A 27581-nucleotide genomic window follows, 5' to 3' on the forward strand; every position below is an offset into this window, starting at 1 on the left:
AATAATAAATGCGGAATTTACCTCGAGATCCAACTTCACCGACTCCAAAGAATAACCTTCACCCTGTTTACTCTACGACCCTTATAAATCGACTGATGTTATTTTGTTGTAAAAAAAAATACTATATCATGACCGGTAAGCATGCTACCATCAAACGAACATGGTGCTTACCATAGGGCTAGCACGCTCATACCGTCACACGGTACGGGAAGGAAAACCCCAAAAATGATGTGCTCGTGTGTTGGGCATGATTAAGCCAAACCATGTTTATGTTCATGTTAATTACAACATCTTCCCCTTATATTCAAGATATTTTTTAAAAAATAAAACGAAATTTGAGAGAAGAATCTGCAGCTCAGGAGCGCAGCAAACCCTGCGCTGTGCGTGCAGGAGCCAGGAGGCGCAAAAATTACCAAAAGGGCCCTTCACTACTGGGCTGGCGGCTAGTCTCTCGTCGGTCCCAACTCCCAAAGGGGGAAGAGGGGAAACCGGGCGCAGCGCAGGACACGGAGAGAGAACTCGCCAGCCTAGTCTGCGCGGTGATCCGTCTCCCCTGGGGTGTTCCGCCGTGTTGCGGGCTGCGGCAGAGACAGGAGGTTGCCGTTCTCGCCGCCGCACGCCGCACGCCACGGTTCTGCTCCGCTTGATCCTGCGGCGGTGCGGCCCTGTTTTCTTTTCCCCTGTCGTTTCAGGTGGCCAGCCTTGGTTTTGCCGGTGAGTGCCGCTGACCTCGCCCTTCCCCGTATCCAATTCGATTGCGCTTAGAATCACTGCTGCGACTACGAGGATTGGCGTCCCGGTGATGTCTGCTGTTTCCTTCTAAATGTCCATACTGATGCTTAGCTTGAAGAACATAGGAGACCTGTTCCGTGATCACCGCAGCATCTAATTCGTGTGCGATTGCTCACTGGATCATCTAGTCTTGATTGATTGGAGAATTTGGTTGAATCGCTTTGGTATTACTAGTTTGTTACAAGTGGCGTTTGCAGTGTTCTGTTAATTGCAACGGCTTCAGTTGGTAAAGTGCTCTGATCCACAGGGTCCCACCGTTAATACATGGTGCTGAGGAATTAGGCCGAGCGTGAGTATGAGTGGCAGTTTGCACATTCACAACTCACAAGTGTCTCGTTTCCCTCATGGGATTATTCCGGTTCATCTGACTAGAACTTCATTATGTTTGGCACTGTCCAGGGCATCTCTTTCCCTGTTTCACCCCTGATATGCACAATTGCAGTTGAGGGAAATAGTGATATGCCTAACTTCTTTGAAGGAAGATGTTCGTGAACACCCAAATTTTCTTCCATCTGGTCATCTGGATGCATTTTACCATGTTATGTGTTCTAATCCGCTGTATTTGATTGATAATCAACACAATAGTGCACCGGGCTCAATGTTGGAGTATTTGCTATGCTCCCTCCCTTTGCTAGATGAATTAGCCATTTGTTCTTTTTTCAGAAAAGGCAATTGACCCTTTGTTTTGTGATTTGTCACCATTTGTTTTGGTACCCTCTTCTGTAGCATTTTCTTTGAGAATACCAGTAACCTCTGTTTTGATCTGGTAAATAGACGCATATTTAAATTGTGTCAAGAGAAATACCATCCATGCGGAATCATCCATGTTATGTACATATTCCTCGAAACGAGTATTTACTAAGTACATGTGCCATCAGCATTTTCTTTTTTGGGCCTAACAATTATGTTATTCTTTTTGCAGAACTCATTCCGTGGCCTCTGCTGTAGTGTACAATGGCGGCAGGAGCCACCTTAAACTGGGTTAAAACCCCATTCGACACCCGGAGATTTCATGACCAATCTAGTTTAAGGTCCTTCCAATTCTCATTGTGAGCAGTTCCTCTCAATGGCTTTCTTGCATTTTGAAACTAACACCTGCAACCATTTCTTGCAGTTTCCGATGCCGATACCCTTTTGGATCAATTCAGCCCTGGTGGCTGCCAACTGATCAAGACTCATCCCTAATCAAAGTTCGTGTGGCTGCTGATTATTCAGACTCAATGCCAGATTCAAAGTACACGAGAGATCGGGGTTATCACCCTCTTGAAGAAGTTAAAGAACGTCCAAAGAAGAAGGACCTGTTGCTGACAGATGTCGAAACAGCTAGAACAGTAGTAGAGGTATGGTAACCTGGTGCAACTAAATACTACTTGTGTTTCTTATGCACCAAGCTATTTAATGTTTCATAGGTATGGTTATGGCCTGTAGTATAGAGCTCCTCAAACTAATCCAAATATATGTTGTAAAAACTTGCACAAATTCCTCCAGGCGTAGGTAACGTTTACAATCTTCCATCTTGTCTAGGCCAATAGCAAGGGGTTGCTTGTATTTCCTGCTAGGGTACACAATGAACCTCATGGACATGTTGCTTGGTCAGAGTTTCAATATGTTGTTGATGACTATGGAGGTAATGCCTTAATGCATAGGAAAAAAATATACAGTAGAGCCTTCACAGTGCTCATCTTGTGCAGCTAACCTGTTGGTAACTTATGTACAGACATTTTCTTTGAAGTACCTGACAGCGAGAACATCTTGGAAGATGATACTGCAAACAATCCTGTGGTAAGATGTGCTACTGTGCTCACCAGCACAATACTAGTTAAAAACTAGATAATAATAATTTGCTTTCCTTGTTAGTGGTTTAGTTTTCTCGTAGGTGGATATGTACTCCATCCATTCCAAATTATAGGTTTATTTTGGCTTTTTTTAGATACATGTTCTTACTTTCTATCTAGACAGACGGACAAGTTTACATAGCTCACATATTATTCCTTAGGGCTCAAGTTGGGTAGTCCTGATGAGTGACCTTGTATCCATTATGAATAAGGCTAAAATTTAAATTATTCTTCTCTCTACGAAAAGTTAAAGTCATCTACTCATAGCAGTCTAGACTCCATAGTCTATCTGCCAGGGATCATCTGGTATTTATGTTGCATGGTAGTTATTCCTTTAAGGGCCAATGTTCACAATATAGTATCATTTGTCCCTTTTTTTCTCTATCTATGTAGGTTAGCGCAGATGCATTCTATGGTCAGTAATGTGATGTTAATGGGTTGCCCTTGTTAAGTTTTTTCAGCTCGCAAGTTTAGTGCTGCAGTCAACATGCTATAAAACAGTGTTATTCTGAATTAAAAAAAATGGGCACCAGTGCTTGGATGGATGATTTACTTGCTTGAAATGATGATTTAATAATTGCACTATTGCAGACAGTTTTGATTGGAATGGATGGACCCATTATTGGAGAAAGTAGTGTGGCGATTACTGATTTTAGTGATTACATGGATGGTGAAAATTTAATGGACGTTCCTGATGAGCACCACACCAAGGTTTGCTAACAAGCTATCTTTCCTGCTTTCAGCAGGTGCTATGGGTCATTTTTGTTATTAGCAAGAAGCACTATCATTATTGATGTTTCCTTTGTGAAATGTCCCCAGATTGATACAGAAATAACTGATATTCTCATAGAGTGGGGGATGCCTGCAACAATGCGTGCAATACATCCAATTTACTTTGCCAAATGTTTGACAAAGGTAAGCGATAAATAGTTATTGAAGAGTGCAGACACCACAAACCAGCAGCCCTTGAAATAGTGAAAATGGTCAAGCTGATAAAGATGCTATTAACGATTCGTTGAATTCGCATTACATCATGCACGATTTGAATGCACTTTAGATTGCAGACTCCAGACCACTTGGGTTGCCACATATCAAGTTCTGAAAAAAAAGCAAAGTTAGAAAATCAAGATTGTCTCTCGTTAGCTTCAGAATATGGTATGTTTCAGCAGGGACAACAAATGTCAGTAAAACAAAAGAAAGAGCGGCAGCAGTTTGATGTCTTGCTCTGAGTATCCCTTTTCTCATCAATTAGTATTGGATAAAAACTCTGCTAAAAATGGAATATATTTAAAGAACATTGTGGCTTTTATATATATGTCAATCTGCACTTTTTTTATTTGTTTGAACTTTCATGTGCCGGTTTGTTGTAGAGTAAAAGCTTCACCAAAGCATGTCTCAAAGCATGAGTGGTCACAAGAGCACAGCCCTAAATGTGTCTCTCATCAAATCACTCGAGTTGCAGAGAACTAGGCAATCACGTTAGCTGCTCTTTTACTATACAGGCCATTCATAATAATAATGGGGAGAAGATGGATAGTCCATCAAATGGTCTCTCTATTGTAGGATATCTGAGACCTGCTTTCATAGAGGAAGAATCTTACTTGAGGAGCTTGTTTCATGGTGAATGCAACAGTGATGATTATTCATCTGACCGGAAAGGTACTCCCATAGCAAAATTGGATAAGAAGACGCTTCTTTCCTTCTCTCAAATCTTATTCGTCAATCCAATGCCATTTTGGATGTAGTAAATGAAACAGATGAATACAAAAGAGAAACTCGGCCAGTTTCTGGAATCAATCGCCTCATTGGTAATTTAGTTGGTTGAAATCTTGCATGTCAGCTATCCACTTTACTCCAATTTTTATTTGACTAGTATTAAGCAAATATTCAGATGGTGATAAATCAAGATTTGACTTCAATGATGCTGAAACTAGTACTGATTCAATGATCTACAAGCTGGAGATAATGACAATTGAACTGTTTTCCATGTATGGCAAGCAGGTAAGTATATCATATGACTACTTGTTCTCAGTATTGTGGCCATTACAGTTTCATATATTCTGTGGATCACTGCAGTTTATGATTGATCCACAAGATTTTCAAGATTCAGAACCAGATATCCTTGCAAATTCTGCTTCAGCGATTATAGAACGGATCAAAGAAAACAGTGACCAATGTGCAATGGCTCTCAGGTCGCTCTGTCGCAGGAAAAAGGGCCTTACTGTCGAGGTGTGTTTGTTACCACTGATGAGTTATTTTCACGTTCACAATCTCAAATTATCATTCCTATTCATGGAATGCTCTTATTTTAACCATATGTCCAAATTCAGTATTTCACTGTGAAAAGGGTATAGTCCATTTTTCAACCGCCAACTTTGGTGGTAGCTCGATTGTCAATCTTGAACTACGAAATCGAGTACCAAACACCCTTCGACTGTCAAAACTAGACAAATTTGGTCCTCTTCCTGGTTTCAAAGGTAGTTTTCTATTTTCTAAAAATAATAAAAATCTGGATCTATCTCTAAAAATTCATAACTAATTTATTTTAAATCAGAAAATATGAACCTAGTACCAATTTTTTTCCCCTAAAAATCTTATCTTGGAGGTTGAAAAATGCACTTTACCCTAATTAAGCATGATGTTCTCACTGTTGCATTGCCAATAGGACAAGCACTCCTTTAGCATAAGCTTTGTTTGCAATCTGATATGTTCTGTAGGAGGCAAGCTTGATTGGTGTTGACAGCCTTGGTATTGATGTAAGAGCCTTTTGTGGCTTGGAAGCTAGGACCGTTCGATTTTCATTCAATGCACAGGTTAGTTATTGGGCTTCATAAACTTTTAAAATTACCTCGTTTCTTTTAATGGAAGCTAGAACAATTCCTTGTAAACTTTGGTTTCAGGCGCTCTCTGAACGTTCAGCTGAAAAGAAGATCAGGCGAATGCTTTTCCCCCGTTACCAGCGTAAAAACGTGAAAACCTCTACTGAAGATGTGTCTTAATCAATCAACTGATTTTTCTTAGAGAGCATGTAAGCACCTGGTTGAAAGGCAAGGGTGTCAAGGGAATCAACCACAATATTAATGATTTGGTCTTATGCGAGTTTGCTAGGACATAGCGCACAACCTGTCGACTATGAGGATGACCAAAAGCATCAGAATACCTGATTGAGGTTTTGACCTCGCTGATGAAGGGTTGGCCATGCATGGTCTCTAACATGCTTCCAAGAATATAGTTTGGTTTCTGACAGATAATAAAAAACAAATAAGGTGCCAATTCGTGTAAAAGACGCACTGCAAGAGGAAACTGATTAGCTGACCAAGCTTTGTCAGCTACAAATTCCCAGTAATAACGAGCTGCGAGAGGAAAGGGCAGAGTAACAAGGTCTCGTTGGCCTGAATCAGTTCATCTTACCCCAACTTGTAACTACAGTAACTTTGTTGTCTCTTTCATGTCTAAATAAATGTTTTTTTTCGATCAATATGTCTGAATAAATGTAATGTAACGCAACTGTGATTATGTCGTTGGTGAACTATACAAAAACGAAAAATGATAAAGTTTCGAGTGCTTTTAGCTGTCAGAGCCTACTGTGCTCGACTGTACTCGTGTACTGTAAGAAAAACGCCGTGCAGCTTTTTTTTAGGTAAATTTACATAACAAAGAAACCCTATATGCAGGCCCTTACTTGAGCCACGTAGCTAAATATAAGTGCCTAGGCCAAAAACTTAGGTCCGCCCCTAATGGAGCCCCCAATTTAGGAGTCCGTGCGGCGCTCGTGGTGAAAGCTTGAAAATGTCAAGTGAGTCCCAATGGTCACTATCTATTAAGAGAATTTAGAGGCTTTGGTTTAGGGGTTTCTGCTGGAACAAATACAAAATAGAGAGCCAGCACCTAAATCGGAAATCGGGGTTCTGCTGGAGTTGTTCTCAGCCCATTAACCTGACTCCTTCCGCGCCGGACTGCAATCCGGCCCAAAGTAAAGCTATGTTTGGGCTTTTATGGGCCATGGTTTGGAAAACAAAGCTAACAACAGAGATTCGGTCCTTCCACATTTCCCGTGCATACCGTTAAGCCCCTCCTCGCCGGCCGGCGGCCGCAATTAAACCCGCTTCCACGAAACTAGCCGTTGTACCCGTCTCTCCCGAAAATCCATCCCGCTTGGCCGCTTCCCCTCGACGGCCACACCCCCTTCGCTCCGCTCCGATCTCTCCGGCATGGCCGCGGCCATGGCCCCGCCGTCGCAGAGCGCGGACCTGATGCCGCCGCCGCCGCCCCCTCCGCCCATCCCGCCGCCGACTGCGCCCCGTCCGCGCCGCCGAGCAAGGGAAGTCAGCTCCCGGTACCTCTCAACGCCAGTCCCCTCGACCCCGCGCCTCTCTACCGCCTCCGCGGCCTCCTCCACGCGGTCGCGCTCCCCGACGCCGTCGCCTCGTGGACGGCAGCGGGCGGCCACGCCCTTCGCCAACGAGAACCACCCGCCCCCGCCGCCGCCGCCCACGGGCACCGTCGCGCGCCGGCGTGCTGTCCAGAAGCTTTTCGAGGAAACCGGGGCCGGCAATCTGCGCGCCTCGGTGGGCTCCAACTCCTCCGCCGTATCCGCAGCTACTCCGCGGCAGCTCCCGCGCTCCACCAGCGGGCCGGCCGCGCCCACCGCGCGGAGGGGGTACCCGCGCCTTCCCACGCCCGCGCGTGCTGGCTCCTGCCCAGCCTCCGCCGCGGTGGAATCCGACACCGCCTCTTGCTGCTCTTCGTCTGATACGTCGTCCACGGCCACTGACTTGTCTGAGGCCGATCGGGCGCTCGGGATGGCCCCAGCCTTGTCGTGCGAGAGCCCGCCGCTGCTGGGCCCAGCGTCCTGCCGCGGGGGGCGTCTCTCGTCAGAGCTCCGCTCGTCGGTGCCGGAGTCGGGCGGGTCCTCGCGGACGTCCAACCCACTGTGCTACCGCTCGCTCAACTTGGCACTGTCGATCTCAACGGCGATGACTGGTAAGCTGACGGCGGCAGGGAGGCCACCACAGCCGCAAGGGCCGAAGGCAGCTGATCTGAAGAGGGCGGCCATCGTGGGGGGCAGGAAGGTCGCGGGGAAGCAGGAAGACGTGCACCAGCTGCGGTTGATGGACAATTCGTACCTCCAGTACAGGTTCCTCAACGCCCGGGCTGAGGCAGCAGGCAAGGCCAAGGCGGCGGCTGCAGAGGTGAGGGGTTGTTAATGCATCGGGCCAGCTGTCACGGGGGTGGCTATCTTGTTCTGGTTGATTAAGGTGCTGACGACGATTTGTTTTTTTTTTTGTTGGGTGCAAAGAAATCCTTGTACGGGCTCGAAGAGAGGATTGCCAGCCTCAGGGTATCTGTTGCTGAGAAGAGGGCAGAGATGGAGAGGATGAAAAGGGAGCATACATTGAGTTCAGTAGTAAATGCGCAGGTAAGGCGAAGCTGGGATTTTCTGAATTTTGAATTGCTGCTGTGTTCAGTGTGCATTTCTTCATAATAGGTGCTAACCAAATTGCTAGATTGTTGAATCTAAGCTACCTAAATTCTTCAATCAGATAAATTATAGGGGATGTTGGGTGTCCGTTTCATGTGAAGAGAGTTAGACACTGATGTGGGAACCTCGCTCTTCACTTAAACCAAAAAAGTTGAGACTTTGAGGAATGTCACTAAATGGATATGTTTGACTACTATATCAACTGAATTCAGAAGTAGAACAACATTATTTAAATCCAGAATAGGGTTAAGTGTCCAGAATTAAATCCAGTTTTCCCATTCCGAAGTTTGTTTAAAAAAAAAGAAAAGGAAAATGTATTACAGTTTGGCCTTGTTCGCTTCTCTTATAATCCGTCTTTTTCAGCTTGTTTTTTTAGCCGAAACAGTGTTTTTCTCTCACAACAAATCAGCCGGAACAGTGTTTCGGCTTGTTTTTTCAGCGAAGCGAACAGGGCCTTTGTGTGGTACTCTCCTTTTTCTTTTTGTTGTCTGTATAAAATAGACAAAATAGGTGAAGCTCTTGAAAGCCATGTATATTTTGATAGTCTGAGTTTATTTGTATCAAATCGGGTACCATGCTTTGATTTATATTTGTTTAGTGGGATATATGGTAAAAAGAATATATATATTGTCAATGTGAATTTTACATGTAACAGAATAGCGTTTAGTATTCAGAACTAAACCAGTTGTCCCATTTAGTTAGTATTTCTTATTTTTCAAAAGAAAATAGAAAATATATTACATGATTTGTGTGTTACTCTCCTTGTTTGATTTTCTGTATAGAATATACAAAATATATAGGTGAAGCTCTTGAAAGCTTATGTGTATTGTGACACTTGAGATTCTTTGTACCAAAGTGGTTATCATGCTTTGGTTTATATTTATTTGCTTATGATAGGTATATAATATATATATGGTCAATATGAATTTTGCATGTAACACCTTTCTGTTGCGTTACGCTAGAACAGAGATGTGAAACTTTCAGGTCTCGTATTTGATTAACTCTAAAAGAGAGATGTGAAACTTTCAGGTGCCATATTTGATTCAGTGGGGTGAGATTGAGGGGAGTCATGCAAGCTGCCTTAGAGGGGCAACAACAGCACTGTCTAACGCCTCGTTACGGCTACCAATCATTGGGAGTGTAAATGTAAGACTTCAATACTTCATTAGACATCAGTTCTGTCATTATGTGCATAAGGCCAAATATCATGTTGTTTGATATGCTTGCAGGCCAACTGCGAGGAACTTACAGAAGTCCTCAAGTCAGCAGCACAACTACTTGAACCGCTTTCACCTTGCATAGAAAATTTCCTACCAAAGGTGAGACTACAGGGATTTTTGAAAAACATATATACCAAAACAGTGTGATGCCTAGCTTTCTTTAGATGCTTCTGGGACATGTTCAATAACTAAAATCATTAAATATATCCGTAAATTCATTGTATCAGATATATAGTTTTAGATGAAATATAGTGAGAATATTTAAACCTTTCAACCTACCACCATATGATTTGCAATTTCTAAGCTATAACTCAAAATCAGATAGGGTGAATAAAATTGCAAATTTAATGAAATAGAAACTTAGTTCCTAGTGTAGTAGTGTTTCTTTTTAATTCATATACCTATCATCGCTTCTTGCCTTAACTAATATTGATGAAGTTTTGTGTTTAGAAATTTGCAAAGTTTTAGATAGATTCAGTGTTGTGGTGAATATGGTGTTCTCATTTGATTTGTTGTACTTATTTATTATGCAACAAAAAATATCCTGTCATGTAAATACTTATTTATGCAACAAGAAAATTTATATTACCATGTAGGTTGAACAAATCGACGATGTGGCCTCTAATCTGGCCCAGGTTATCGCTACTGAGAGAACCTTGATAGAGGAGTGCGGTAATCTCCTATACCAAGCACAGAACCTGCAGGTATGGATCTAAATTGATGATCATCTCACTTGAGTCAGCATATACCACTTTCCCTGGTTGGCATATGACTTTGCCACAAAATATCCAACTGATGCGATGACAAATTCCAATTGCATAGATGAGGGAGTCCAGCTTGAGGAGTCAAGTGATGCAACTGAAACAAAATGAAGCAAAGTAGAAGGAAGAGGGGGGAAAACACGCCGCCAGGTCGTTTGTTCAACACTTCAACTGAGTGAGCTAACTGTGCTCCACTGTTGGATGTCCAAGAGGACGGAAGTTGCCTGATCATATATACATCACCAAAGGCATAAGTGGATTCTACGAATGGCTGATTCTTTTCCAGTACATATGTTATGTAATTTTCTGTGGAAACATTTTTGCCGTCAAGCTATTGGAAAAACAGATACAAGCATAGTTTTACAAACGGAAATTTGTTGATTCTTTGTAGTTCGCGTGTTGCACAAATACCATTGCCTTTTTGTTAGTATCTGGGAAGAACCCAGGTCTGTGTTTGACGAAAAATATAAATATCAGCACACTCTTGTTAAGACGTGTCAGAAAAATATACATATTATTTTTGAAGAAAAAGACAGGAGCTCTGTCACTCAATTAAGTAGAGAAAAAGAGATTTGTGCACAACGGCACTAGGTGCCAAACACAGTGGTCATAGGACCAAACAGATAAAGCACCTGCCCCGTGCTAGTTTGGCTGCACACAAAAATTCATAGCCCTTAGTCTTTGCACTATGTTCTCTTTGGTCAAGGAGGCGACATGCCGCGCCGGCTTGAACGTGTTTTCGAAGATTCTCCTATTTCTCTCATTCCGTAGATTCCACATGATATAAATCACTACTCCGTTGAAGCGTCTGCGGTCTTGCTTCGGCACCCTTCTTGCCTCAAGCTCCCACCAATAGGCCAATGATGCCGGGTCCTGCTGTGGCCATTGCACCGAAATTTTTTCCCGACAACACCTGCTCCCACATGGCCTTTGCGAAGGGACATAGCAAGGATAGATGCAAACCTGTTTCCAAAGGGCCATTACACAATACACAACGGTCTTGGTGTGGTCGGTCTCTTTTTTGAAGATTATCAGCTGTTAGAATTTTGTTGTGGAGGAGGATCCAGGTGTGAATTTTGCACTTATTTTCCGCTCGTGCCTTCCAGATGAGTTCATGCTAGAATTTCCACCATGAACCACGGAACTATATCCTCTGAGCGGGTGGAGTAGTTGCCATCGGGCGTCCATTTTCAGGTAATCGTGTCTTGTACATCGGATTGTAGCTATACACCTTGTAATCTGGTCCATAAACTGACAAACTCCTAGATTTGTGTGGTTGTTGTGATACGCGTTTGCAATGACCTGATCCAATTACCGTTGTGCAATTCCTGGCGAACCGTCCTGTTCTTTCGGCGCACAAGCTTGAATAGGTTGGGCGCCAAATACTTGGGCGCCTCCCCATTTAACCAGGAGACTTTTCCCTGTGTGCCATTATAAAAGATCGTAATCCCCTATGTGCCCCTGAAAAAATTGAGCGGTCTTCAGCGCCACTACTCTAACTTTTTCAGGTCCTCCATGCCACTTCCGTCAGTTCAGCCTCTAACGCCGTCAAACAACAGGTGTGAAAAGACGAAAATGCCCTTAAGTTCAAATATGTTATTAATTTTTTTGAGCATCTTAACGACTTCAAATGAAAAAACTCAAAACTAGAAAGTTGTAGATCTCGTCGAGATCTATAATTTTTATATAAAATTTATTTTCATTTAATTCCGCAAAAAAAATATGATGATTTTTCTAAGATATATTAATCATATCAAATCATATTTTTTTTGCGGAATTAAATGAAAATAATTTTTATATGAAAATTATAGATCTCGACGAGATCTACAACTTTCTAGTTTTGAGTTTTTTCATTTAAAGTCGTTAAGATGCTCAAAAAAATTAATAACATATTTGAACTTAAGGGCATTTTCGTCTTTTCACACCTGCAGTTTGACGGCGTTAGAGCCTGAACTGACGGAAGTGGCATGGAGGACCCGAAAAAGTTAGAGTAGTGGCGCTGAAGACCGCTGAATTTTTCCAGGGGCACACAGAGAATTACGATCTTTTATAATGGCGCACAAGGAAAAGTCTCTTTAACCAGGTGTGCTTCTAGAAGCACTCCCTGTTGCCATTATCAGTGATGACCTTGGAAGCGTTGAAAAGGAGACGGACTATGTCGTTGCACGACACCTGCGTTCCCATGCTCGCTAAAACAGAACATTATTTTGAGAATAAACAGGAACAACTTGGTTAAGGGACACCAACTACTAGTCTACTAAAAACCATAAGATTTTAGCGAGACAAGTGTTTCTCACGAAATGTGCAAAAGAGTCGCTAATGTATTTGGAGAAATTGAGTTGGCAGTGATTAAAATTTTTTTTTGAGTTGGCAGACCTTAAACTTGGGTGAAGAAACCCAACAACTCGAAACTGGGCCGTGAAAGAACCCAAAACTGAGGGTAAAATAATATTGACATTTGTATCTCTAAAAATGGGGAAAAATGGCTATCTCTTTATCTGTATTGTGTTATCCATGTGTAATCTTCTATCTATGTTAAATTATTATTGTTTGAACCACATCAATTATATGTTAAATTATTGTTGTCTGAACCACATCAAACCAAAAGTATCTAAAACCAAATGTAGTATAGAATTTGAAATATATATTTATGAATATGGATAAGAAATGAAAGTGATGAAAACATCAATAAATTACGTTAATCATTTTTAAGAATATTATTTTTGCTAAGTAAAGTAACTATATTTATAAAATTCTAGTACTCCTTCCGTCTACAGAAGAACTCAATTCTCGTTTATCGAGGAGTCAAACAGTTTGAATTTTGACAAAAATTATATAAAAGGGTGATACAAAATAAGTACTATTAGATTAGTTATAGAATATATTTTTGTAATAATAAGTTTATTCATTCAGAGACAAAAATGCTAATACTATGAAGTACAGTATGAACTATGAATTTGGTCAAGCTTGAATTTTTTAACTTCATAATTACATTCTTTTGTATCAGGGTAATATATATATATGGAGGGATGGAGCCCACATGTTTTGTTGCGAATACCTTTTTTCTTGGGAAAGGCGCCCTTTTGTACTGCCGTTGCTCTGATAAGACAGTGACTGGGCTCTGGCGATAATGTTTGCACGTTGGTAGTGGCTGTCGCCGTCCGAAGAGGGGACACGGTGATGCTCCGGCGAACCAGACGACGCGCACGCGCGGCCGCACATCTCTACGCCCGGATTGGTCCCGTCAAAGCTGACGCGGAGTCCCTTGGCGCCATCTCAAGCGGCTCTTCCTCTTCCTTGTCGAGCCAAACGAGAGCCGAGAGGCGGAGAAAAGCAGATTCGGAGCCTGGAGAAAGAAAACGCACTCTACAGGACAGTGTACAGTAGATGTGCAGGCGGCAGGCTAGGAAAGGTCAGATCATGGAGGTCTCCTTTGGATGACAGGGGGCAAATGCCCGTGGATTTCAACACCAAACGAGATTTTGACCATGCACATGACATCCCCTCCCACTCCGGTAACACTAACCCGCGGATGCCAAATTTCCCGCGGTGCAATCTGTGCACGGGAGTGAGAACATGGGCGTGGAAAGTCGTGCAGCTCTGGCGCAGAGCAGAGCAGCAGCAGGTAGGCGACGCCGGTGGCCACTCCGCTGGCAGCTTTGAGTGCAAGCGTGTAGACGGCCGCCCTAGCCCCGCATGAGCCACCACGCGCGGCCCACTGCGCTCGCGCCGCGCCGCCCGGGCTCCGCCGCGGACACGGCAACAGTGACGGCGCACAGACGACTGTGAGGTAGACGAGGAAGAGCGTGGCAGGAGCGCGAGCAGCGCGTCGAGAAAGAGCAACATGAGAGAGTAGTCCAGGAGGACAACCGCGAGGCGTGAGCACGGCCAGGGCCACGATGGTTGCGGCGCGGGCCAGCTCCAGGACGTACCCAGACGCGACGGTCAGCACGGCCCCAGACTTTGCCCTGGGCCGCGCCGAGCGCCGTGGTCACGGTGGCGCGTCGATCTGCGGCGGAGAAGACGATGGAGATCTTGATGGCGGATCCGGCCACAACGGCGGTGAGGAGGCAGCCGGCGGCGGCGAGAAGAAGTCGCTGGAGGTCGAACTGGAGGGCCTTGACGAGATCACGGTACGCGGCGGTGGCCGGGTCGACGCGACTGGTGGCGTCTGCGTCCAGCAAGCACAGCGGCATCCAGTGGCTGCACGAACAGGGCGTTGCTGAGGAACATCGCCGCGGCGAGGGTGACCGTGAGGACCAGGAGCGGGATGAGGAGCACGCCGTTACGGCCCGGGAGGACGGCGCCGTGCTTCAGAAACGTCAAGGAGCCATGGCCATGACGAGGCAGAGACGCTCGGAGATCCAGTCATACATCGAGCGTGAGGGAGAGAACGACGGGGAAAGAGAATCGCGAGTGCGGAATAGTTTTTCTACCCCCAGGAATTGACGGGGATAGAGCTGCAAAGACACGGGATTACGTGGGGGTGTGGTGTATCAAAAAGACACCGTGGATTGGCGAGGCAGCGAAGACACTGGCATTCTCCCCCACACAGATTAGCCAGGGATCCCCGTGGATTGGAGTACCCAAAGGAGCCCGGAGGGAAACCTCCCTCCTCGTCGTTTCCTTGTGACCGTACGGCGAGAAGGCGACGCGGCGCGGAGAAAAAAGTGGCGGGTTGCTAGATTGCGTTGTCAAATCGAGAGCGCGCCGTCGCCGTCGCCGCCCTGCGCGCGCAAGTCTCCGGCGCGAGAGACGCCGGCCACACACGCGGCACGGGCTCGGCGGACCGATCCGTCGCGTCTGACCGCTCTCGTACGTAGCTTGCAAGATACGGGTAGAAAGTGTCCCGACGACGACGACGAGCCGTTACTGCGCCCGCCGCGACGGGTCCGCGGTCCGCGCGGTCCTGTGTTGCTTTGCAAAGTTGCAAGCCAGCGACGCTACGGCTACGATCATGACGAGTCGCCGTCGTTCGTCGAGAACGACGCGCGAGATCGTTGCGGTGAAGGGAGCACGGACAGATGCAGTTGTACGTAAACGTAACGTACGACGGCAGCCGAGATCCTCCTCCTGGATCGTGGTAAAAGATGTGTTGGGTACATGGGTTCGTGGAGTCCTACGGTGGGGTTGTACTGTACGACCTGCCACGGCCTCCTTTGGACTCGTGGTGTGTTGCGCGTTAGCTGCAAAATTGGTTGTCGTCCTACCCGTACGACTCGTTGAGATTAATACTACCGTTGTCGGAATAATTCGAAACCGTGCAAGTGCAAATATATACATTTTATAGGAGTACTAATAATAATTGTACTTTTAAGTGCTGACAAATTAAGCAAATTCCTGTCGATCAGAGCCTTGGTTCACTGACTTTTTTTTTGACAACATTGATTCACTGACATCGACCCTGCTTGTGTACGTCTACAGGCCGGCCGCTTTTCAGTTTGGAGTTTGGAGTTTGGACTGTAGTAGTAATACGTAGTCTACGGTCTTTCTGAAGAACCATACGAGATGCTGTACGCTTGTACGGCATTGCACGGATGAAAAAAACAAAATCAGTTAGGCCATCGCGATTTCGCATGTCGAAGCGACGAGAGCGCACCAGACGAAAGACGGTAAAGCGAACGAGCACGAGCCACGGCTGGCGCAGGCCCCACGAAGCCCCAACGGCCGGGCCCGCGCGGCAGCAACCGCTCTCCTGTCTCCTCTGCTCTTCCCCTGCCTCTTCAAATACCAACACGGCGCCACCACTCTCGCCGCACTCATCACTCGGAGCCGGAGCATCCGATCCCCCACCACTCCACCGTACGCCCGCACCAGCCGTTGCTCCCTGCGCGGCGTACTGCGCGATACGCGGACTTGGCTCGCGGCCTCGCGGGGGCCATGCCGCTCTCGGTGCCGTCGACGACGGCCGTGCTCAAGGCACTGCCGCGGGCGCTCTCCCTCGCGGCCGCGGCCGTCGCGGCGGCAACCGCGTCCCTGCTCCTCATCTCCGCTGTCGTCTCCAACTCCCACCACGCGGCGTCCTCCTCCTCGTCGCCGCAGCTTCCCCCTTCCGCCAGCGCCTCCACCACCGCGGCTGCCCCGGCGCCCGCACCCGATCACCCCGGCCCCGACCCCCACCCCCACCCCCACCCCCCGCCGCCGCCCGTTCCCCCGTGCCCACCCAACGCCACCCACGACGTCCCCTGCCACGAGCCTCCCTCGGGCGAGCGCCACTGCCCTCCACGCCCGCCGCCGCCTCCTCCTCCTCACCACCCGCCAAAGGACCCACCGCCGCACCCTCCGCCGCCTCCGCCGCACTGCCGCGTCCCGCCGCCGCCCGGGTACCGCCCGCCCCCGCCCTGGCCCGCGCGCCGCGACCGCGCGAGGTACGCCTGTTAGAATTGATCTCATCCGTCTTGACCCAACGGTCGAGACGGACCCCTTGACCGCGTCCTGATCGGGGACGTCTAGCCATCTAGTGCTAGTGGGCCCCCGTCGCACAGTGCCTATAAAGAGGAGGTGGGGCAAACGGCTCTGTTCACGAGGTTCACCGCCGCCACAGCCCCACTGTCCTAACCCTAACCCGATCCAGAGGGTGGCACTGCCAGCGGCGGGAAGCGCCACTGCCTTTACCACCACCGCCGGTCTCCACCGCTACTTCATCGCCCGTCGCTGCCCTAGCGCAGATCATCACCGGCGAACTAGCCGAAGACAGTGAACTCCTCCAACCCCTCCGACGGTCAGACGTTCCCACATTTCCCTTTCTCTCTCTGTTTCCTACTCCCTCTGAATCTCTAAGTCACTAATTGTCCCAAATAGAAAAGAACTCACCCACTGGATCCACTACTAGATGATCCAAACATCTCAACAATGGTATCAAAGCTGGTTCTCTAGTATGTGGATTTGGATCGGGGCAAAGAAAAGAAGAAAGAAAAGAAAAATAACGGAGCTAGATCCGATTCGGATCGAAAGAAAAGAAATACAAAGGGTTCGGATGAACCCTAACCCTAACCGGGTTAAAGAAGGAGGGATCGGTTTCTCGTGTATGCCGAACCCTAAAACCGCAGTCCCTTCGGGGAAGATAAACAGTGAAACCTAAAAGAAAAGAAACCCTAACCCTAAAGAAAAGAACAACGAAGAAATTTCAGACAGTGAGAAAAAGAAAGGGCCTGCGGGACGTACCGCCGGCGCCACCGCCGTCGCGCGGGAAAGAGATACCGCGACGCCGCCTCGTCGGCGCGCGGGAAGAACAGAACGGCTCCCGGCCGGTTGTTACGACATCGCACGGCCACGCCTCGGACTTCGAGGTCAAGGACGCCGCCAACGGACCGCTCGACGGCGGCGCGTTCACTCTACGGAGAGAGCGCGCGCACCGGCGAAGGGACCGGCGGCGGCGCCACCACCTTTTCCTCCCGGCCGCCACGGGCGGCATCAGCTCGGTAGCAGCACGAAAAGGGGAGGCGAAGGGAAAGAGTAAGAAAGAGGGCCGGCCGGGGAGCTTGCTCCGGCGGTCTCACCCTCACCGCCGTCACCGACGGTGCGTCGGCCGCGAGCTGTGCGCTGCGAAAAGAGAGAGGAGAAAGGCGAAGAGAGAGAGAGGGCCGAAGAGAATGAGCTTAGGGTTTCCCCAGGGGCGCGCGGCGTCGGGTTTTTACCCTCCCGAAAATGAAGCTCGGCCGTCGGATTCAGATAGACGGCCAGCGTTGTTTTGGGCCGAATAGAGCCCAGGCGGGATGCCACTTTCCCGGCCCAGGCCCAGGTTGCGGCCTGGGCGCGGGTGCGCGCTGCGCGAGCGGCTGCTGGGCCGAACAAGAGATCAGGCCTTCGGGCCAAGGAGGCCTCCGGGCCAAATGAACAAAAAGGAGGAGTTTTCAGTTTATTGTTTTATTTTATTTTTCAGAAGCTATTTTGAATGAATAAAGTTAAGTTTAAATGTTTTATCTCTACTCAAATTTGATCCAACGTGATAATTTGTTTAGAGAACAGATGAGTAAAGTAAAAATGCTTCTGAAAAGTATATAAAGAAATTTTGTCAAGTTTCCGCTGTAAAATTAAAGATGTTATCTTCTTATTAAATTCGAACCAACGGGAGAATTTAATTTGAAGAGCAGTTATAGTTATTCAGTAAATGATGAAAAGTTTATCCTCCAGTTAAAATTAGAATCAGCTGGAAAATTTTAATTGGAGGAATAGTCGGTTGATAGTTAAGATAAATTATGGTATTGTTATTTTCTGACCAACGTTGATGATAACAATATTATAAGTTTATTTATGAGTTTAAGTTTAAAGTGAAATTATGGTATTATTATTTTCTGACCAACGTTGATGATAACAATATTATAATGAGTTTTATGATTAAAGTTTAAATCTCTGATGAATTTTGCATCAAAGTGACCAATTTTCAGAGAATATATAAAGATCAAAGAAATGTATTTTCATGTTTCCGCTGCAATGAAGTTGATTGTCTTCTAATTAAATTCGAACCAATGGGAGAATTTAATTTTGAGGAGCAGTTCTATGTTTTCAAGATTATTGAATTTCTATACGTTAATTCTATTTCTGCCCAACGGTGATGTGGAATTAATGTAGAAGAATGATGTTTTATTCTATTTCTGCCCAACGGTGATATAGAATAGAACATAAAGTTTTCAAAGTTTAATGAGCATTATTGTTGAATATTTTTCAGACAAAAGACATACATGCTTTCATTCTTGAAGGCAGAAAGAGAAATGAGCTGGGTACTTGTGACTCAGATGATGAAATGCCTAAGGGCAAGTTATGTATGAAAGAATGCCATTGGTTAAGGGACTGTGCTCTCTTTAAAGAATGGGTTCAAAAGAAAAGAATTCTAGGATATTGATCCAAGAAAAAGATAGATCAATGAGAGTCTTCATTGAGAAATGTCTTTTATGTACTCTCTGTGGAGAAGAATTTATTTTCAGTTTCACTTATGAGAGTTGTAAAAGTCATATACATGTTTAATTTGACTAACATTGGATTAAACATGTGTGTTAAAAGAATATTCGGATTTATTTCTGAATTTGATGATTGAACACGAGCCAATCCTGGCAATTATGTCCGTTCAAAGGAATATCCCACATGGCGGGAAAAGTTTGAGAAAATACCCGCATGACGGGGTAAAGTTGGCATAGTACATATGTTAAACAATCCTGCATGGCGGGAGAGTTTGGCATAGTACTTATCCCACATGGCGGGAGGAGGATGTGATGATTCATATGCTCTAAAGAAATATCCTGCACATGGAGAGAAGTTTGGGATAGCTCTTATGCTTTTCTAGTATTTACCGTACACTCTGATTGTGTCATGGTCATAAGTACTCAATGAGTTTGAGAACAAAAGAAAGTTGCATGTGAACCAAGAGATAAGAATGATATGCAAGTGTGACTTACAGAAGTATTGATAATAATAGACTATGTTGAGTTTTGAAGTGTAATGAGGAAAATGTACTCCCATACGAATTTTGTTTGCATGATGTAATCATGTGGATGAAGTAAGTAATCAAAGTTTCCTCATTCACAAGAGTTCTGAATGTTTCGAAATTGTGGTAGAAAAGTTCATACCACATTTCGAGGGGGAGAAATGTAAGATTAAGAAAGATACTTCCCCATACTTCAGATAAGCAATGCACACTATGCATTGAAGGTAAAAGTGATCTATAAAAGATGAATGTGATCGTTGATGGAGTAAGACCGTCATAATAATGATACCCCTAAAGTAAAGAAATAGCTAAATTCCTGGATTTTTTATAGTTCCGATGGGAAGATAGCATAGTCGGCTAGTATTCATACTGGACGAGTTCAGAGTCATCAAGGCGGTGCTAAACGCGCCGTATGAGTTTTTTGACAGATTAAACCCAAAATAAGAAATTTGAAGATACACCATCTTTACAGAAGATGGAGTAATCTGGGGGAGCATGGTATGTAGATACCTAAAGCTTGAATAGAAGTGGGATTACATATCCACTACAGTGTTTAGAGCAATAAATTGCTTAATACATGTTGATGTTGTATGACATATACAACACCTGATGTTAGCTCTTAAAGAGGATGAATAAGTAAACAAGGATCTTGTAATACAGGTGGCTATAGAACAATTGCCTTTTGGCAATGAAGAGTAACAATAGCCCAATATGAAAGAAGTGCCACGAGGATCTAGAAGATCTCAAAGAATAAGAAAATCAGATATTTCTGGTGACTAAGAAGTAAAAGTTAAGAAAGAAATTCAAATAGAGAGTGATTCCACCTCATTTGAAGAAGCCATGAGAGACGTTCACTCGTCTAAATGGCAAGAAGCAAAGGAACATGAAATGAAATCAATAAATACCAACGATGTTTGGGACTAGGAAGAAATTCCTAATGGAGCCAAAACAGTAGGCTATAATGGGTCTACAAGACAAAGATGACTCCAAAGAGAATATAGAAAGATATCAAAAGGGAATATTGAAAGCTATAAAGCGTCACTTGTGGTGAAATGATTTACACAAAGAGAAGGAATAGATTATAATGAGCATGCAATGATTCTTTTAGAATCATAATGGTGTTAGTGGCACATTACGATTTATAGTTACATCAAAAGGATGTAAAGACACATTCCTCAACGGGGATTTGTATGGAAAAGTTTACATGGCATAACTCAAAAGGTTTTGTCGTAGAAGGAAAAGAACGTAAAGAGATGTTGCCTAAAAAAAAAAAAAAAAAAAATCCATTTATGGATTAAAGCAAACTTCAAGACAGCGGTTCTTGAAGTTTGACAGTACAATAAGAAAGTTTGGGTTTTAAAGAGAATGTAGAGGACAATTGTATTTATGCAAAGTTTAAACATGGGAAATTTATTTCCCTAATCTTGCATGTGGGTAGCACCTTACTCGCTAGTAGTGGTGTTAATCTACTGTTGGAGAAGAAGAAGTTCTTGTCCTCAAGTTTCAATGAGAATGGTCTTGGTAAAGCATCATTCGTTCCAGGAATTGGAACTTACCGAGATAAAGGAAAAGGGGTATTAGAACTGTCTCAAGTGTATACTTAGAGAAGATTCTAAAGAAATAAAGTATATATGTGAGTAAACTTACGCCTGTTTCTAAAGTAAAGGGTAATAGTTTTCGGAACTTTTAGTGTTCCAAGAATGAATATGAGATCGATCAAAAGGACGTCCTATATGTTTCAGCTGTTGGAAGCTTAATGAATGCTTATAAGCAAGAACTTACCCTGACATAGTTCATGTATCCGGGATATTTTGGCAGAAGTCCAGTCCAGATATAGATCACTGGAATGGAGATGAGAATGTTTTGCAATTGTGCAAAGATTTATAGGCCTCATGGTGAGTAAGAAAGAATAAGTACTCTCAAATAGTTGTGGGTACAAATGTTAAATTTTGGCGAGATGTTTAGTGAAACCCACATAGTAGCTAACACTCGCAGTTGGAGTTTTATTGTGGAAAAGCTCCAAAGAAACAGTTGTGGTGTCATCAAGGATGCATACCCACAGTATAGCTTGATATGAGGCTTAAAGGACAGGCGAAGTGATTAAAAGAACTTACACCCGGAATTGATAATGGTATACAACAGCAATAACCATTTAAGTAGTTCGCTCCTATAACAACGGGTCAAGTGTGCTGCCAAACACATTGACGTTAAAGTTATACGTTGTGAAGGAGAAAGTCTGGAATCATACTAAAAGTATTGAACATAAAAGCAACAAGCAAGTGTTGCGGATCCGCGTACAAAAGGCTTACCACCCAGTGTGTTTAGAGAACACACAGTCGACATGGGTTTATGGTATAGCCTATGATTTCCGGACAATAAAGGGCCCAAAGTTAAAGAATCTGTTTCAGAAGAGAGATGTGTATTGTAGCTGTTAAGTCTATCGGCGATTGACCGTGACGATGAAGCATGCTCTATGCACTAATCTGTGATGGAACAAATAAAAGTAAAAGTGATTAAAGTCAAAGTTTAAAGTTAAAGTATGAGTTGAGATCAAGGGGGAGAATGTTAGAATTGATCTCATCCGTCTTGACCCAACGGTCGAGACGGACCCCTTGACCGCGTCCTGATCGGGGACGTCTAGCCATCTAGTGCTAGTGGGCCCCCGTCGCACAGTGCCTATAAAGAGGAGGTGGGGCAAACGGCTCTGTTCACGAGGTTCACCGCCGCCACAGCCCCACTGTCCTAACCCTAACCCGATCCAGAGGGTGGCACTGCCAGCGGCGGGAAGCGCCACTGCCTTTACCACCACCGCCGGTCTCCACCGCTACTTCATCGCCCGTCGCTGCCCTAGCGCAGATCATCACCGGCGAACTAGCCGAAGACAGTGAACTCCTCCAACCCCTCCGACGGTCAGACGTTCCCACATTTCCCTTTCTCTCTCTGTTTCCTACTCCCTCTGAATCTCTAAGTCACTAATTGTCCCAAATAGAAAAGAACTCACCCACTGGATCCACTACTAGATGATCCAAACATCTCAACAACGCCAACGTGGACCTCCCGCCGGTGCCCCCTGTTAAGGTGGCGGCTGGACAGGAGCAGGACCCCGTTCGCCGTCGCGGGGAGTGGCTGGTGTTCACCGAGGGGGTGCGGGATTATGTCGAGCAGCTGGAGCGCGTCGTGCCACTCCGTGGCGGCGTGGTGCGCACGGCGCTCGACTTCGGGTGCGGGGTGTGTACTCGCATAAAAGTTTTAATAGTTGATTGCCATCCCTTGTCGAGATCGATGTAATTGTCATGTTCCTCCCTGTTCACGTGCCGATGTGTGTCACTGCAGGTTGCGAGCTTTGGTGACTATCTGCTCAACTATGGCATACTCACCATGTCCATTGCTCCGAGGAATAGACTTGGACCACAAGTGCAGCTCGCCTTGGAGCGTGGACTGCCTGCAATGATCGGAGCGCTTGTTGCTCACAGGCTACCATATCCATCGAGGTCCTTCGACATGGTGCACTGTGCGGACTGCCTTGTTCCATGGACTGCTCATGGTAGGACATGCAAGACATCATGCTATTCCTGAATCCCGACCAAACATACTTCCTGATGCATCATCTATTCGCTGTATCTAGTTAATTATTTCACTGATTGCTATTTTCTTCAAATTAAAGTGACTCATTTCCTATTGGCAAATTAAAGTGAACACTGAACAGAACACCTCATATGTCGATGTCAGTACTAAAGTACATTTTTTTTTTGGTCAAGTGCTATTGTTCTCATTCACCTATAGCTGATTCCAGATGGGCTCTATATGCTGGAAATTGACCGTCTTCTCCAACCTGGTGGCTATTGGGTTTTCTCTAGGCCACCTGTCAACTGGAAATCCACATACAACATTTCGAATGAAGCGACGAGAGACATGCAGGACAATCAGTTAGCTATGGATGATATGTTGAATAAGCTTCATTGGACCAAGGTGTCTGAAGATGGCACAATTTCTGTTTGGAGAAAACCTTCTTGTCATCTCCACTGTGACCAAGAAGCAAATGCAAAGCTCTTAGGATCGCCACCACTCTGTACAGGAGAAGACCCAGATAGTGCCTGGTAAGTTTATAATAGCCTCCTTGTCACTTTGCATCTCCAGTCAATTGCAACGAAACATTTGCAAATTTTAGCTTCAGCTATCCTGTTCCACTTAGAAGTTGTGTAAATTTGTAAAAGGATAACACTCATCCTGAATTTTTTTTAAAGACCCAGCTACCCGGCGTTTCATTAATAAGAAGGATAGAGAAATCAATCATCAGCATTACATGCGCGAGTGGCGCAGCCTAGCGCAGAGGCTCTGCGCCGGCTTAAGAAAAACCACGGCATCCTGAAATGTTGTTGTCTTATCAACCACGGCACAAATCCTTTTTTTTCGTTCATGTTATCCTTGCGATATGACAATGCACACAATAGTTTAGCTGGATAAATAAACGTATTTAATTTGATTTTGTGGTTGCTAATCTGACACTGACGAAAGTTAGTAAGTTGTATTCGTTGTTTATTCTAAAGGCCTTGCAGTATGAACTTATTCTAAAACTATATCATCTTCTACCTATGTTCTGTTCTGAATGGGTTAATGTCATGTGCAGCTGTCAAGTTTATTTAGTCAAATATAATACAAGGAACATTTTAGGAGAGTTCACAGTATGGATAGTTCAAAGTAATGTGAGCACAATACTACAATAAAGGTGCACCAGTGTATTCCAAGGAACTTGCTGCCGAACTGGGGGAAAACACTTGTCGAGCCATGGAATAATCTAATATTTAGGCTGCGTTTGGATCACAGGAATTTCAAAGGAATTGGCATTCCTGTAGTTTTAGCTACTGTAGACGTGTTTGAAACAAAGGATTCATTGATTCCTTTTCAAAGGAAAGATTCCTATACCTGTACGTTTTGGAGGAAATTTAAAATCCGCTTCAACCTCATGGTTTCTTTCCCTTTGCGAAGTCCGAGGGAAACTCACTCATTAAGGCACATCGTGCGTCATCTGTGGGAGTAGAACCATGCATGCACCTTGCAACTACTTGTTTAGTAGCATCTAATACATTAGTGAAGCTTTGATATATACTCTTTGTTTCCTGTGTTCCAAACACCCACTTCTATGAAATTCCTGTGTTTTTCCTTTCCTCTGTTTTGTCACTGCATTCCTGTCTGTTTCTGTGTTTCATTCCATTCCTATGTTTTTTATTCCTTCGTTCCAAACAGGCCCTTGCATCAAAGTTTCATTTATCGAATTCTTCCAACATTACAGTCTTGCTAAATATAACTTTTGTTATGGTTGTAGGTATGCAAATATTTCAATGTGTATGACATGTATTCCAAGAGCTGAACCTTTTAATGGCTGTGCTGGTGGTGCCATGGAAAAATGGCCTAAAAGACTTGGTGCAGTGCCACCAAGGATAGCGAGTGGGGAAATGAAGTGGTTGTCCATTCAGAGATATAAAAATGACACTTTGATTTGGGAGAAAAGAGTAAACTTCTATCTAACATATCTAAAATATTTGTCTAATGGAACTTTCAGAAATGTCATGGACATGAGTGCTGGTTTTGGTGGCTTTGCTGCTGCTATGTCCAAGCATCCTGTTTGGGTCATGAATGTGGTTCCTGCAAATACAACAGAGAATACTCTTGGTGTCATCTATGAGCGTGGTTTGATTGGAACATACACTGACTGGTAATGTTAATGAAACCTTTTTTTTTCTTCAAATAATTTGTTCTTTCCAAACTATACAGTCAGATATACGAAATAATTCTCCATGTTACTTGTTAATATATTTTCAGGTGTGAAGCCTTCTCTACTTATCCACGAACATATGATCTGATACATGGTAATGGAATCTTCAGCTCCCATATTCACAAGTAAGTGACCTGATAACCTTGCCCTGTTTAAGCCTCTGAAAAAGAACAACAAAGGCATAGACTGCTTCTCACGAAGCAAATGAACAATTCAAGTAGTACATAATAATCCCTTGCAGTTAAATTAAATCCTAGATCAGCTATCCATCTTGACACGAAGCTATTCTCAGATGTGGGATTATCGACATCCTTGTTGAGATGGATCGCATTCTCCGGCCAGGGGGTGCCGTTATAGTTCGGGACAGAGCTGATGTTGTTCTCAAAGTCAAGAAGGATGCCGACCGTCTACAATGGCATAGCCGAGTTGTTGACACTGAAAATGGACCTCTGGATCCTGAGAAGCTTCTCATTGTGGACAATTCCCTCCCACTCCCAGGGAGCTAAAGTGAGTACTAGCAAGTAGCAAGAACCGAGATAAGCAGGCTCTTCATGTTCATGACGACAGGTTCTAGCTCCTCATGTTTCGAGGTGGCGTGCGACCTTACTACCTGTCAGTACGTCTTTTGTCTTAAAAACATATCACTACATGTACAGACGAAGCGTATACAGGCGACGGGGATGTTATTACCTGTACAGGTGTTCGAGAAACAAAATGTTATTACCTATACAGATGAAGGGTACAAGGCTACTGGCTATCCTACAGTGAGGGATTCAGAATTGCATATCTACATATATGACCAGTCCAATATATTCGAGTCACTGACGACTCCACTGGATGGATGCCATTTCTTAGCTCCAATATGTAGCCTGATTTCTCAAGCTCTGACGACTAGCTGTGCAGCTGTAACCATGCGATCTCGACTCTGTAGATATATTTTCCCTCATTGACTGTACTTTTTTTTTGGGTAAATCCATTGCCTGTACATTTGTATATAGTGTTGTATATATATCTTGTGAGCTGTGTTGTACTTGTACATCAGCACATGCGGGAGACGTTGTGTTGCACTGTTCTGTTTGAGTCTACCTTTGTTTGGTCGCTAAGCAATCTACAGCTTGTACTGCATACGAGTAATCTGTACGGGGTACAGGGGAGGCCAAATTTCACCTGGTGTCCTTGTCCTTCCAACTTTCCCGGTTCAGACATCAGACTGGGGTGCCGAAAGCGGGACGTTTGTTTGGGGTGTTGTACAAGCGAAGTGAATGTGCAGATCGAGTATGGCCATGATTTTCTTATACAGTAGGCATTATCATAATATTCATAATGGCAGTTATTATTGCCGCGTGGAGGTGATGCTCACTTTAGCAGTTTCCGTATATGTTCCAAATGCAGCCTTGCTATCTTTGTTTGATCCCCAGATAGAATTACTTATTGTGACTGGTGCTCCAGCAGGCACTGTGTGAATCTTCAAACGATGCGGGCGATGAGAAAATGCTCAGAAACCCCTACTGGAAATTCTATACTTGCTCGATCCAAAAGATTTGAATAGACCGAGTAAACAAAACGAGGTCCAATCCGCTCCACAAATAGACAAAGTTAAACCAAAACGAGCAACCCGACATCATCCATCTCACATCTCGCAGATACAGCAATCACAGAATCTTCTGAAGTGTCGACAGCTGAAAACATCACTAGGACAAAATTCTTTTGCGTAAAGAAAAAAGGGCATAAAAACATTGTAGTTCGCATCAGGTTAAATTGAGAATACATGAAAAAAATAGAAATATTATACAACACACATATGTTTTAAGCACACAAAAAAACATATAGATTTTTTTTATCTATAACATCTAGGGCCCACATGTTATAACCGACGTGCATGGAGGCACCACGCCCGTGCCTCCCCGGCCTGCTACTCGCGCTGCTTCCTGTTGCTGCCTGCTGCCTCGCCCGGCCCGCAGTCCTCCCAGCCGGCGGCGGACGAGGCGCAGCTGCTGCTCTAGATCAAGCGCGCGTGGGCGCGACCCGCTCGTGCTCGCAGGATGGAACGCCTCGGCTGCGGGCGCACGCTGCGCGTGGCCATATATGACGTCTAGGGCCCGCGCCCGCACCCGGCGCGCCTCCCCGTGCCCGCGTCGGCCATGGCAGTGGCAGTGGCGGCGACGGCGGCGGCAGCGGATCCGGCTCCAGGTAGGCCTCTCCTCCTCGTCCTTTGCGATCTGTGATTTGTCTTTCCATAGGAAAAATTGTTTCTTGTGATCTGTGATCTTGTGATTGTCAGGTAGAAGAAGGGTGGA

General features: G+C 45.0%; 3 protein-coding genes and 1 pseudogene across 3 annotated transcripts; 3 read left to right on the forward strand and 1 right to left on the reverse strand.

The window, feature by feature from the left end:
• Positions 1-378: 378 nt before the first annotated feature.
• Positions 379-5714, forward strand: LOC136450867 (uncharacterized protein At3g49140-like). The gene is made up of 13 exons (XM_066451511.1): positions 379-714; positions 1715-1823; positions 1907-2132; positions 2317-2419; positions 2510-2574; positions 3219-3338; positions 3447-3542; positions 4130-4286; positions 4373-4435; positions 4519-4628; positions 4704-4856; positions 5345-5440; positions 5528-5714. Exons 2-13 carry the CDS (start codon positions 1747-1749, stop codon positions 5624-5626), a joined length of 1365 nt encoding a protein of 454 aa, XP_066307608.1. The 5' UTR covers positions 379-714; positions 1715-1746; the 3' UTR covers positions 5627-5714.
• A 626-nt stretch (positions 5715-6340) lies between these two features.
• On the forward strand, positions 6341-10437 carry LOC136450866 (protein ENDOSPERM DEFECTIVE 1-like). The gene is made up of 6 exons (XM_066451510.1): positions 6341-7819; positions 7927-8046; positions 9139-9255; positions 9339-9428; positions 9926-10033; positions 10152-10437. Exons 1-6 carry the CDS (start codon positions 6839-6841, stop codon positions 10209-10211), a joined length of 1476 nt encoding a protein of 491 aa, XP_066307607.1. The 5' UTR covers positions 6341-6838; the 3' UTR covers positions 10212-10437.
• Positions 10438-13776: 3339 nt separating this feature from the next.
• On the reverse strand, positions 13777-15620 carry LOC136455410 (uncharacterized; annotated as a pseudogene).
• On the forward strand, positions 15613-26608 carry LOC136453709 (probable methyltransferase PMT19). The gene is made up of 7 exons (XM_066454264.1): positions 15613-16460; positions 22552-22739; positions 22845-23055; positions 23305-23608; positions 24835-25224; positions 25332-25409; positions 25577-26608. Exons 1-7 carry the CDS (start codon positions 15971-15973, stop codon positions 25788-25790), a joined length of 1875 nt encoding a protein of 624 aa, XP_066310361.1. The 5' UTR covers positions 15613-15970; the 3' UTR covers positions 25791-26608.
• Positions 26609-27581: the final 973 nt, after the last annotated feature.

This window comes from Miscanthus floridulus, chromosome 5, assembly GCF_019320115.1.
Source record: "Miscanthus floridulus cultivar M001 chromosome 5, ASM1932011v1, whole genome shotgun sequence".
Lineage (NCBI taxonomy): Eukaryota > Viridiplantae > Streptophyta > Magnoliopsida > Poales > Poaceae > Miscanthus > Miscanthus floridulus.

Coding starts and splice junctions, on each gene's coding strand:
- LOC136450866 (XM_066451510.1), top strand. CDS start 6,839: ATGGCCGCGGCCATGGCCCCGCCGTCGCAGAGCGCGGACCTGATGCCG. Junction 7,820..7,926: donor CCAAGGCGGCGGCTGCAGAG/GTGAGGGGTTGT, acceptor TTGGGTGCAAAG/AAATCCTTGTACGGGCTCGA. Junction 9,429..9,925: donor TAGAAAATTTCCTACCAAAG/GTGAGACTACAG, acceptor ATTACCATGTAG/GTTGAACAAATCGACGATGT.
- LOC136453709 (XM_066454264.1), top strand. CDS start 15,971: ATGCCGCTCTCGGTGCCGTCGACGACGGCCGTGCTCAAGGCACTGCCG. Junction 22,740..22,844: donor CGCTCGACTTCGGGTGCGGG/GTGTGTACTCGC, acceptor GTGTCACTGCAG/GTTGCGAGCTTTGGTGACTA. Junction 23,609..24,834: donor GAAGACCCAGATAGTGCCTG/GTAAGTTTATAA, acceptor TTATGGTTGTAG/GTATGCAAATATTTCAATGT.
- LOC136450867 (XM_066451511.1), top strand. CDS start 1,747: ATGGCGGCAGGAGCCACCTTAAACTGGGTTAAAACCCCATTCGACACC. Junction 4,436..4,518: donor TGGAATCAATCGCCTCATTG/GTAATTTAGTTG, acceptor GCAAATATTCAG/ATGGTGATAAATCAAGATTT. Junction 4,629..4,703: donor TTTCCATGTATGGCAAGCAG/GTAAGTATATCA, acceptor GGATCACTGCAG/TTTATGATTGATCCACAAGA.